This window comes from Dictyostelium discoideum (assembly GCF_000004695.1).
Source record: "Dictyostelium discoideum AX4 chromosome 4 chromosome, whole genome shotgun sequence".
Classification (NCBI taxonomy): Eukaryota; Evosea; class Eumycetozoa; order Dictyosteliales; family Dictyosteliaceae; genus Dictyostelium; species Dictyostelium discoideum.
This window is the reverse complement of record NC_007090.3, coordinates 443479-455978: the sequence shown is the minus strand read 5'-3', so window position 1 is coordinate 455978 and position 12500 is coordinate 443479. Positions and strand designations below refer to the sequence as shown.

Sequence of the window (12500 nt, the reverse complement as noted above, 5' to 3'; positions counted from 1 at the left end):
ATACGAAAAATACTCCACCCCAGTCTCGAACTTCAAAAAGAAAAAAAAAAAAAATATTTTCTGGAATTCAGTTATTATTTTTTTTTTATCTTAACCCATTTCCATTTAAATGTATTTATTTATTTATTTATTTTATATGAATTCATATTAATTATTACCTTTTTTTTTTTTTTTTATTTTTATTTTTATTTTTTTAATTAGGATTTGGATTTGTTTCACAAAGTTCACCATAAATTTCAAGTCCACCAATTACTAAAAAGTTTCTATTATTTGAATTCTTTCCAGTTTGTAAGATTCTAAAATAACGAAAAGCAGTTTCACAACCTGTTACAGGCCAAGAATGAGTTGCATATTTATAATTTAGTGATGGATCATTTGTATGCCTTTTCAAGACAGTCCATTGTTCGCCATTGGTTGAACCTTGGAAATCCCAAGTTCTTAAAGAATCCGATTTATACGATAAACCATGTCTAATAGTATAATACATTGGTACCACCGTTCTATTTGGTCCCAAATCAATCATTACCCAACTAGCTGGTACATCTTTTGTCCAAAATGCATTTGGTGTTAATTCAACAATATCATATAAATTTCCTTTGTCAATACTTGATGATGTTATCTTTAATAAAAATAAATAAATAAATTAATAAACTATATTTTATTTTATTTTATTTTATTTTATATATAAAAAAACAAACAAAAACAAAAAATACATACTTTAATTTTTGAAGTTGAATGAGGATTTGACCATTTTTCATTTCCACCATCAGTTGAAATCCAAAATATAATTCCTTTAAAATCAAAATCAAATGAATATTCAAACAGTATTGATTGAGGAGGTCTTGGTTGATATCTTTTTAAAATTTTATTATCATTATTGTTTGATTGCGTTTGTTTATTATTATTATTATTATTATTATTAATAATATTATTGTTATTGGTATTGGTTACATTGTTACTATTATTATTATTATTATTAGTAGTATTAGTTGCATTATTGATAGAAAGTTTTGATTGTGAAGCATTTAGTGATATGAATGATGATGATAGTGGAGATGATGATGGTGTAAATTGTTTTATTATTTGGGGTTGCTGTTGCTGTTGCTGTTGTTGTTGAATTTGTTGTAATAATTGTTGTTGAAGCTGTTGCTGCATATTTTGTGTTTGTTGTTGCTGTATATTTTGTTGTTGTTGTTGTTGTTGTTGTTGTTGCTGTATATTTTGTTGTTGTTGTACCATTTGTTGTATAGTTTGTGGTTGTTGTGGTTGTTGTAGTTGTTGTAGTTGTTGTGGTTGTTGTTGTATAATTTGTGGTTGTTGTGGTTGTTGCTGTATAATTTGTGGTTGTGGTTGTTGTGGTTGTTGTTGTGGTTGTTGTTGTGGTTGTTGTTGTTGTTGTTGTTGTTGTTGTTGTTGTTGTTGTTGTTGTTGTTGTTGTTGTTGTTGTTGTTGTTGTTGTTGTTGTTGTTGTTGTTGTTGTTGTTGTTGTTGTTGCTGTATATTTTGTTGTACAATTTGATGTATAGTTAGTTGTGATTGTTGTATCATTTGATGTATGGTTTGTGGTTGTTGTTGTTGTTGTTGTTGTTGTTGTTGTTGTTGTTGTTGTTGTTGTTGTTGATATTTTGAAGGTGAAGTTTGTTTTGTTGGAGAATTTGATGTATTGGAAGGTGAAGAGGAAGTAGAAGAAGAAGAAGGAGATGAAGTTTTACCTTCAAATCTTTTTAATCTTTCTAATAAAGTTTCAAATAAAATTTCTTTTGGTATTAATGGATCCTTTGTAATTAAAGTTAATTGATCATATGGCATTAGTATATATCTAATTTGAGACATTAAATCAGAAACTTTTAATTGATCAGTTATATTTGTATTATAAGTGATTTCAGTAAAATTTTCACCAAAAAACTTTTCTATAAAATTTAAAACTATTCTATATAGTGTATATTCGCTATTTACAACTAAATAATCATGATCTAAAATTTGATAAAAAATTGACGCTGGTAAAAATGAAAAATCATAAATTGGTTGTTGTTGTTGTTGTTGTTGTTGTTGTTGTTGTTGTTGTTGTTGTTGTTGTTGTTGTTGTTGTTGTTGTTGTCCCGTAACTTTACAATTTGTTAAATTCTTATTAAAATTTGATGAAGAAGCAGTAGTAGTAGTGGTAGTAGTAGTAGTAGTAGTATAATAATTATTATTAGAAGAGGAGGAAGAAGAAGAGGCAGAAGAAGTTGAAGAATTTAAAGAAGAGGAAGCAGAGGAAGTATTTAAATGTTTTTTATTATTTTCAATATTTATACAGTTATTATTATTATTTTGATTAATTTTAGTTTGTTTATATAAATTTTCACAAACAAAAGTGAAATTTTTAGAAATTATAGTTATACAACGTTCGGTGATTGGTTCGAAATGAAAATCGATTGAATATTTTAAAATTGTTAAAACATTTTCACGATGTAGATTTTGATCTAGAAAGAGTAGACATAAATGTTGAAGATCTCGTATTAAGTAATGATCACTCATTGCCAATAGAGGTATAACATTCTCAGGTGATAGATAGATTATACCGTCATACATAAACTCTAAAACCATTGGAAATACATTGAATGGATCTGGTTGTTTCAATTCTATCACTGATTGACTTGATTCTTTAAAATCTGATAATAATAATCTGCCGAAAAACTCTGAACTATTCGCTAATATAATTCTATGAGTCGGAAATATTTGACCACCACATTTAATCTTTATATCAGTATATTTTTTAAATTCTCCTAATAATGATTTAAATCCATTATTAAAATATTCTGTATGATTTATATTATTATTATTATTTTGATTATTATTATTTTGATTATTATTATTATTTATAATATTAATTGTTGCCATTTATTAATTTAATTTTTATAAAATTATTTATTATTTATTATTATTTATTATTACAATTTTGTTTTTGTATAAAAAAATAAAAAATAAAAAATAAAAAATAAAAAATAAAAAATAAAAAATAAAAAATAAAAACAAACAAATTAAATTTTAATTTAAAAAAATAAAAAATAAAAAATAAAATAAAATAAAATAAAAAATAATAATTAAAAAAAAAAAAAAAAAAAAAATAAATATAGGGTGTGTGAAGAATTGTTTTTTTTTTTGTTTGTTGTTGTTATTTTTGTTATTTTTAAATAATTTATTTATACAATAAAAATACTTTAAACACAACACACAACACACCACAATTGTTTTTTTTTTGTGTTTTTTTGTGTTTTTTTTTTATCAACCTTTCAATCGCCTTTTGATTTAGTTTTTTTTTTTTTTTTTGAATTGTTTTTTTTTGAAAAATATTTTTTTTATTTAATTTTATTTTTTTATTTTATTTTTTTTTTTTTTCTCAAAAACTATTTTTCGTTTTTCCACATAATCATTAATATAATTAAAATCTCCCACTTCCCTGATTCATTTTTTCAAACATTTTATATTTATTATTTTTATTATTATTATTATTATTATTATTATTATTTTATATTTATTATTTTTATTATTTTTATTATTTTATTTTTTTATTGTTTTTTTTTTTTTTTTTTTTACCAATATTAATTTTTAAAATTTAAAATTTTTTTTATTTATTTATTTTTATTTAATTTTAAATTCTTGGCAATTTTTATTAATTTCCAATATTATTAATTTTTTTTTATTTATTTATTTTTATTTAATTGTAAATATTTGACAATTTTTTAATAAAAATTTTCTAAAACTGGAAATTAATAAAAATTGTCAAAAATTAGAAAATAATAAAAATTAAAAAATATTGAAAATTAATAATTATCAATTTTTTGACAATTTATATTATAATTATTTTTTAATTTATTTTTTAATTATTTTTTATAATTTATTCAATTGAATTTTGAAGTGGATTAAATTTATTTGGTATAGCAAATGCTTCAGTTAATAAATGGGAATGTGGTGAGATATCACGTGATAAATGAGTGATTTCATCTTGAAGTTGAATCCATTTACTTTCACCAATTAAAAGACCATTATTAATAAAGAAACCTAAATCCTTTTGAATTTGAAATAAAGTATCTAAACGACAAAGATTCTTTAACATTGTGATTGTATTTGTATCGGTTGAACCAAAAGTGGAAGCTAGCTGATTGATTTTATGTAAAAAGAAAGATTGAGTTAAACGATCAACATTTGCTTTGGTGATCATTTTACAAAGTGGTAATGATTGATTCCAATTGGAGAACCAACGTTCTGTATTTGGTTCAATTAGTTCATCATCCATTCTACCATAGAGACGAGAATGTAAAGTTTTAATTAAAATGTATTCTCTCTTCTCCAATAACCATTGATGGAAAGCTATTGAATTCAACTCTACCGATGAATTATCAGTACCTCCATTTCCACCCAATAAAGAGGTGGTTGGTGGTTGAGAAGTGAGATGATTGATATAGGATAGTTCACCTTTGAAATTGGAAGGTTCTGCTGATTTAATGGTTGCATGATATTTGGCCAATAGGAATTTGGTAACCTGCTGACAAAGTACTGTATTATCACCCTCACCAGTGGTAATCAAATCAGCATGATTCAATAACATTGGTATACGATTACATAATCTAAGACCTTGACCACCTAAAACCTCACGTGCCAATTGTAATGATTCTACCGATGTCCAACTTGTAATCGCCTTAAAACCACTACTATAACTATGAATCACTTCTTTAGAAATCGTTGAATTACCCAATAGATCAGCAATCATTTTATGAGCTAAATCCAATGCATATGCTCTTGCAATGTATGGTATTAAACGTAATTGGGTTGTACTATAGACTAATATTGGTATCTCTTGTCTTGACTTGGTAGTTGTACTAAATTGGTGACGATTGATTGAATAACCAATGGCAATTGATAAACCTGATTTCATAAATGATAGCGCATTTAATGATAAACATAATCTACCAATGAAAAATACACTCATAGTCATTGCGAAATGACGATTACTTGGAAGATCACAATGATATTTACCATTAGCGTCAACTCTACTAAATCTATCCAACATATTCTCTCTTGGAATTCTAACATTATTGAATGATAAACCACCATTATCAATACCATTATAACAATTCTTTAAACTTATATCCCTAACTGTTACACCTGGTAATAATTCACCATATTTATTATTACTTGTTGATTCACTTCTAATTTGTACAACAAATGCATGTATACCCATATCTTTTTTAATACCACTATCACCACTACCACTACCACTACCAATATCATTATCATTTATTAATAAACGTGCAAAAATAGTTGCCATTTTACCATGTTTACTAATATTACCAGGCCAATATTTTTGAGATTCCCAAGTTGGTGAATTTATAATAAACTCTTGAGTATTTCTATCATAGGTTGCAGTTGTTTCTAAACCATTTACATTACTACCATGACCTAATTCTGTTAGACCGAAAACACCAAGTAATTTACCAGTGGCAATATCTGAAAGATATTTATCATGATGTTTCTTTGTACCCAAGAATAGAATTGTACCACCCCATAAATTATATTGAACTGCAAATTTCAATGATACTGATGGATCACACATTGATATCGATTCAAACCATGATAGAAATTTCTTTGGATTCTTTTCCATATCATTCAATTGGACCAATTGTAATTGAATAATCTCTAAACATGCTTGTAGCGTTTGTTCACGATGTTCATCAGTTGATAATGGTTCCATTAAAAATCTTTCATTAAATGTATTTGAACTTTGAAATAATTCTCTTAATCTATCACGATCAAAATGAAATTCACCATCTAATATTGATCTTAATAATTTTACATTTGGTATTTCATCTTTTAATGTTGATTTATGTAAACTTTCAATATCTGATACTTTTGTTAAATGTTTTAATGTCTTTTTATTATTATTTAAATAATAATAATAATAAAAAAAAAAAAAAAAAAAAAAAAAAAAAAAAAAAAAAATTAAATTAAATTAATATTTTTTTATTTATTTTTATTTATTCATTATTATATATTTACATTATCTATTCTTCTTAATGTTGCTTTATCCATTTTAAAAATAAAATAAATTAAAAAATAATGTGTGAATATTTTTTTAATAATAAAAAAAAAAACAAAAAAATAAAAAAAAAATGAAATTAAAAAATAAAAAAATAAAAAAAAAAATAAAAAAATAAAATTTTATTTTCAAAAAAAGAAATTTCAAAAAAAAATCAAGATATTATTTGTGATGTTAAAAATGATGCTAGATTTGCCCTTTTATAAATTTAAATTAAAAAAAAAATAGTAAAAAAAAATAAATAATTTAATCAAATAATGATAAATTTTAAACCACAAATTACTTTTTTATTTTTTTTTTTTTTTTATTTTTCAATGAAGTTCAAAAATTAGACTTTTTAAAAAATTAAAAAACTCTTTATGACAGAACTTTTCATTATAATTATTCTTATTATCGTCATAATAATTCCAATTGGAATTAAAAAAAAAATATTCTTTTTTATTAATATTATTTTTTAATATTGAAATCTGAAATTTTTTATTTTGTTATTCATTAACCCCAATTGGAATTATTATGACGATAATAAGAAGAATTATAATTTTTTGAAAAAAAAAAAAAACACCCAATTCGTTCTTTTATCCTTTTTTTTTTTTTTTTTTTTAATTATGAATTATTAAATATAAATTATTTTTTTTTTTTAATTTTTTTTAATCCAACAGTTTTTTTATTTTTTTTTTATTTTTTATTTTTTCTTTTTTTTTTAAACAAATATTAATTTTTTATATATTCAAATAAATAAATAAAAAATTATAAAAAAAAAAATGACACAAAATAATATATTAGTAATAATTATATTTATATTATTAACATATATTGCATTATTACCATCATATTCAATTTTTTTTTTAAGATATCAAATTGATTTAGAACCACAATCATATTCACCCCAACCTGATTTAACTAATGCAAGTGACCAATATAAAACAGTTTCAGAATTTTATCTAAATGATGCCGAATATGTTAAATTAGATGTTGAAGGACCAGAATCAATTGCAGTTTCAAAAGATGGTAAAAAGGTTTATTTCGCTTTAAAAACTGGTAATATTCATTCATTATCAGCACCCTTTTTACCAGTTCCAAGAAAATTATTAGATCAAGCATTACCAACAAAAACCGAATACGTTTTAACTTGTGGTCGTCCTTTAGGTATAACAATGGATAATGATGATAATTTAGTTATAGCAGATTCCGTCAAAGGTTTATTAAAATTTGATATTAAATCTAATCAACTTTCAATTTTAACTTCATCATTTTTAAATTCAAATAAAACTCATTCAAAATTAAATTTTGTAAATGTAAGTGTGTTTTTAATAAATTTATATATATAAATAAAAATTATTAATTAAATATTTATTATTTTTTTTTTTAAAAAAAAGGATGTAATTGTTGGAAATGATGATATGATTTATTTTACAGATAGTACAAGTATTGCGCCAATTTTAGATAATACTGGTGATTGGAATACTTTAATACCATCAATGTATACATTAGTTACCACTGTTAGTCATGGTAAATTATTATCTTATAATCCAAATACAAAGGAAACTAAAGTTTTAATGGATGGTTTTAAATATTCAAATGGTGTTGCATTTGATCCAAAAGAAGAGAGTATTTTCATTGGTGAAACCACTGGATGTAAAGTTTTTAGATACTGGATCAAAGGTGCAAATAAAGGTAAATCTGAAGTTTTCATTGATAATTTACCAGGCTATCCAGATGGTGTTGATGTTGATTTCAAAGAAGGAAAACTTTATATTAGTATATTTGGTGGTAGAAATTGGTTTATAGATTTAATTCATCCATATCCAATACTCAAAAATATTTTCTTGAGAATACCATATTTAAAAATGAGACCTCAAAAACCTTCAATAGTAGTTGCTGATACTCAAACTGGTAAAATCTTAAATTATTTCCAAACCTCTAATGATTTTCCAACAATTACAAGCACAATTGAACATAATGGTAAAATTTTAATTGGTAATCTTTTAAGTGACTTTTTTACAATTATTAAAAAAAAATAAAATAATAATAAATTAATAATTATAATTATAATAATTATTATTATTATAATAATTATAATTATTTTTTTTATTTGCTTTTTATTTTTATAATTTTTATTTTTTTACTTTTTTTTTCATTTTTTTTTTTTTTTTTTTTTTTTTTTATTATTTTTTTTTTTGAAAATGTCAAATATTCAAGAAAATGAAAATAAAGAAACTTGTAATATTAAAGAAAATGAAAATAAAGAAATATTAAAAGAGAATTTTAAAAATAAAGAAAAACAATATTTTAGTAGTTTAAGAAGTCCATATTCAGCATGTAGGAGTGTTGATTGTTTTAAGAAATTATATACAATTAATGAAGGTGCATTTGGTGTTGTATATTGTGCTCAAGATAAAGAGACAGAAGAGATTGTAGCATTAAAAAAAATTAAAATGGAGAGAGAGCGTGAGGGTATACCAATAACAAGTGTTAGAGAGATAAAGGTGTTGATGGAACTAAAACACGATAATATAGTTCAAATCAAAGAGATCGTGTTGGGCAAAAACATCAATAGTATCTTCATGGCAATGGAATTCATCGACCATGACCTCCGTGGCCTGATGGAGGTCATCAAAAAGCCCTTCCTCCCATCAGAAATCAAAACTCTAATACAGCAACTGCTAAATGGCGTTTCATACATGCACGACAATTGGGTGATACACAGGGATTTGAAAACTGCCAATCTATTATACACAAACAAGGGTGTCTTAAAAATTGCAGACTTTGGTCTCGCCAGAGAATACGGGTCACCCCTTAAACCATTATCAAAGGGTGTCGTCACACTTTGGTATCGTGCTCCTGAACTTTTGTTAGACACAGAGATCTATACGCCTGCGATCGATATTTGGTCAGTTGGTTGCATTTTCGCAGAGATCATCTCAAAGGAGGTCTTGTTGCAAGGCTCTTCTGAAATTGACCAAATGGATAAAATTTTCAAATTATTTGGTACGCCCACTGAAAAAAGTTGGCCTGCTTTCTTTAAATTACCTTTGGCTAAATATTTTAATCTTACAGATCAACCTTATAATAACTTAAAATCAAAATTCCCTCATATCACCGATAATGCTTTCGATCTATTAAATAAACTTTTAGAATTAAATCCTGAAGCTAGAATCTCTGCTTCTGATGCATTAAAACATCCTTATTTCTTTGAAAATCCTCAACCAAGAGATCCTTTATTAATGCCAACTTGGCCATCTTCTCATAAAAAAACTTAATTATAATAATAATAATAATAATAATAATAAAATCAATTAATTTTAATAATAAATTAATTTATAAATAAATAAATAAATAAACAAATTTAATTTATTTGGTTTCTATAAATGGAATAAAATTAAATAAATAAATATATATAAATAAATAAAAAATTTTAATTTATTTGTTTTCTATAAATGGAATAAAACCAATTAATTTTTTTTTTTTTTTTGGTAATATTTTAATTTTCCCGATATTAATTAATTATGTCCACTTAAAAAATTCAATTTATTGGGATTTTATAACCAAAAAGAAATTTAATATTTTATAAAAATAAAATAAAAAAAAAATAATAGTAATAATATATTTATGGTCCAAATAACCTTTGTTTATTTATTTGTTTTTTTTTTTTTTAAAATTTTTTTTTTTTTTTATTTGAATTAAATGACAATTCTTTTATAAATAAAATTTGTGTGTTTTTTAAAAGAGATATTAATTTCTTTTTTTATTATTTTTATTTTTAATTATTTTTTGGTTTTCTATTTTTACAACTATTTAGTGTGGTTACACATCCAAAATAAACATTTTTTTCTTAATTATTTTATTAACTAATTGATTTGAAAAAAAGAATGTAAAAGAAAAAGTAATACTATTTTGGTGTTTGAACTATTTTATGAATATATATAGAGATATAAATTTCTTTTTTTATTAAAAAAAAATAAAATAAAAAAAAAAAAAAACTATGAAGAGTTCCTATTTTTAAAATTAATCCAACCCTCAGCAGTGGGATTGCAATTTAAATCTACATGTTTTTACTTTGAATTTTATTTTTTATATATTTTTAAAAATTAATCAAAAAAAAAAAAAATTCCTATTTTGAACATTGGTAGAAACTTGTAACTGATACTAATTTTATTTGAAATGATTTAAATTATTATTGAAAAAAAAAAAAAAAAAAGGTATAAAAACTAATTTTCTTTTTTACCAAAAGTTTAATTCTTTGTATAATAAAAAATAATTTATAAATATTGTAATTTTAATATAAAAAAAAAAAAAATAATCAAAAAAAATATAATCAATTTAAAATCATGTTTTTTAATAAACTATTATTTTTATTTACTATAATATTTTTTATTAATATTTATTTAATTTATTCTGTTCCTGTTGATGATGACTTTAACTACTGTGAAGGTTTGAAAGCAGGTTTGTTATTTTTCAAAGCACAAAGAGCAGGTATTAATGATCCATTTTCCGAGTTTCCTTGGCAAATTAATAGTTCAACTAAATTTGATACCTATATGAATGGTGATTTAAATAACCATGGTTTTGGTTTTCTATCAAGAGGTTATTTTGATGCTGGTGATTATTTAAAGGTAATTATTTTAAACAAATATAATTTTTTTTATATTAATAATTTATTAATTTAATTTTATTATATATTTTCAAAAGATTTCAAACCCATTATCATTTTCAATGACAACTTTATCTTGGTCATTATTAGAATTTAAATCAAATATTGACAAATGTGGTTTACTTGAGGCGTATTTATCAGCTTTAAAAACTGGTGTTGATTGGTTAATTGCAGCTCATCCAGAACCAAATGTAGTTTATAGACAATGTGGAATTGAAGCTGATCATTCAAAATGGGAAAGAACATATGAAATATATATTGACCAAAATGGTCAACCAATTAAAAGAGATTGTTCAAAACAAATCATTGATGTGAATAATCCAAGTAGTGACATTGTTTTAGAAATGTCTGCAACAATGTCTTCAACTTCAAAAGTTTTTGAATCAATTGATTCTGATTATTCAAAATTATGTAAGAAACATGCATTATCATTATGGAATTTTGGTATTACTCATCAAGGTGTTCCATCATATGTTGAAATGTATAATTCAAATGACGGTTACCAAGATGAAATAGTATGGGCATCAGCATGGTTATCTTTTATTGACCCATTAAATATTAATCAATATAAACCCTACTATCAAGATAAATGTAATAAATTTAAATCAAACATTAATCTATGGGATGTTGTTTATTCATGGGCAAATAAATTACCAGCAGCTTGTATATTCATCGAAAAGAATTTAAATGAAAATATTAATGTTTCAAATTTAATAATTAATTATTGGAATACCAAAGTACCAAAAACCAATGATGGTTTATTTTTTATTGATCAATGGGGTAATAATAGATATAGTTTAGGTGGTTGTTTATTAGAATCAATTTGGAAAAAATAATAAAAAATCAACATTAAATATAAATTATTCAAAAAAACAAATGGAAATTATTCTTGGAAATAATAGTAACCATTATTCATATGTTTCTCAATTTGGATTTAAAAATTCAAAACTTCCAATAAATATTCATCATCGTCCATCTCATAATCCAATTAATTTTGATAAATTCAATCCTATTAATAATCAATATCCAATTTTGGGAGCATTATTACCTGGTCCAATTGATTTAAAAGATACCTATTATGAAGATAGAAATAATTATAAAATGAATGAACCAGCAATAGATTATAATTCAGTATTTATTGGCGTTATGGCTTCATTGGTTAATGAGAAATCTTCAAGAGTAGAATTATCGTTCCCGATTTATGACGAAAATCATGACCCATACATTATATTCGTTGCAACCTCTTTTAAATTATTAATTCCACAACAATTAATTTTATTTTTAATTTTCATTATATTAATATTCTTAAATTGGTAATAATATCCAAAATAAAACTAAAAAAAAAAAAAAAAATATGGAAAAACAAATGAAAAAACCAATCAAGTTCACATTAAAAAAGTACTAATTTTTTTTTTTTTAATTTTAATTTATTTTTTTTTATTTTATATATATTTTTAATTATCGGATTCAGTTAATCTTGCTTGTAAAGCTTCAACAGAAGATTTTGTTAAAACTAAAGTATCATTTTGAAGGATTGTATATACATTTAAACCAAGTTGTGGTAATGTATCAATTTTTTGAACATTTAAACTTGATTTGTTTAAAAAATCTGAAATCTCGCTATCAACTAATAATGTACGACCCCAATCTTTTGGTAATTTTGAAAGTAATTCTTTGGTTTTATGTGATTCTAAATTAAATCCATCAACAACAACTAATTTATTTTGTGCTAATTTAGTTGAAAGTGCAACTTTTAAACATAATTTTCTA

At 23.1% G+C, this 12500-nt stretch overlaps 5 protein-coding genes and 1 pseudogene across 5 annotated transcripts in view; 3 read left to right on the top strand and 3 right to left on the bottom strand.

The window, feature by feature from the left end:
* Positions 1–193: 193 nt before the first annotated feature.
* migA (BTB/POZ domain-containing protein) lies at positions 194–2883 on the bottom strand (the record flags this gene model as incomplete). Its single annotated transcript, XM_634046.1, has 2 exons — positions 194–619; positions 718–2883. 2 exons carry the CDS (start codon positions 2881–2883, stop codon positions 194–196), a joined length of 2592 nt encoding a protein of 863 aa, XP_639138.1.
* A 997-nt stretch (positions 2884–3880) lies between these two features.
* Positions 3881–6072, bottom strand: acoA (acyl-CoA oxidase; the record flags this gene model as incomplete). Its single annotated transcript, XM_634045.1, has 2 exons — positions 3881–5911; positions 6040–6072. The coding sequence occupies 2 exons, from the start codon at positions 6070–6072 to the stop codon at positions 3881–3883; spliced, it is 2064 nt and encodes a 687-aa protein (XP_639137.1).
* A 768-nt stretch (positions 6073–6840) lies between these two features.
* DDB_G0283281 (strictosidine synthase family protein) lies at positions 6841–8100 on the top strand (the record flags this gene model as incomplete). The annotated part of the gene is made up of 2 exons (XM_634044.1): positions 6841–7374; positions 7456–8100. 2 exons carry the CDS (start codon positions 6841–6843, stop codon positions 8098–8100), a joined length of 1179 nt encoding a protein of 392 aa, XP_639136.1.
* A 162-nt stretch (positions 8101–8262) lies between these two features.
* Positions 8263–9339, top strand: cdk11 (CDK family protein kinase; the record flags this gene model as incomplete). The annotated part of the gene is made up of 1 exon (XM_634043.1): positions 8263–9339. The coding sequence occupies one exon, from the start codon at positions 8263–8265 to the stop codon at positions 9337–9339; it is 1077 nt and encodes a 358-aa protein (XP_639135.1).
* A 1068-nt stretch (positions 9340–10407) lies between these two features.
* Positions 10408–12047, top strand: DDB_G0283277 (annotated as a pseudogene; the record flags this gene model as incomplete).
* Positions 12048–12184: 137 nt separating this feature from the next.
* DDB_G0283275 (hypothetical protein) overlaps positions 12185–12500 on the bottom strand; it is a gene marked incomplete at both ends in the record, with an annotated part of 987 nt that continues 671 nt past the window's right edge. Inside the window, one exon of the mRNA XM_634040.1 lies at positions 12185–12500. This exon is cut by the window's right edge and continues 2 nt beyond it. Coding sequence (XP_639132.1) covers positions 12185–12500 — 316 coding nt within the window.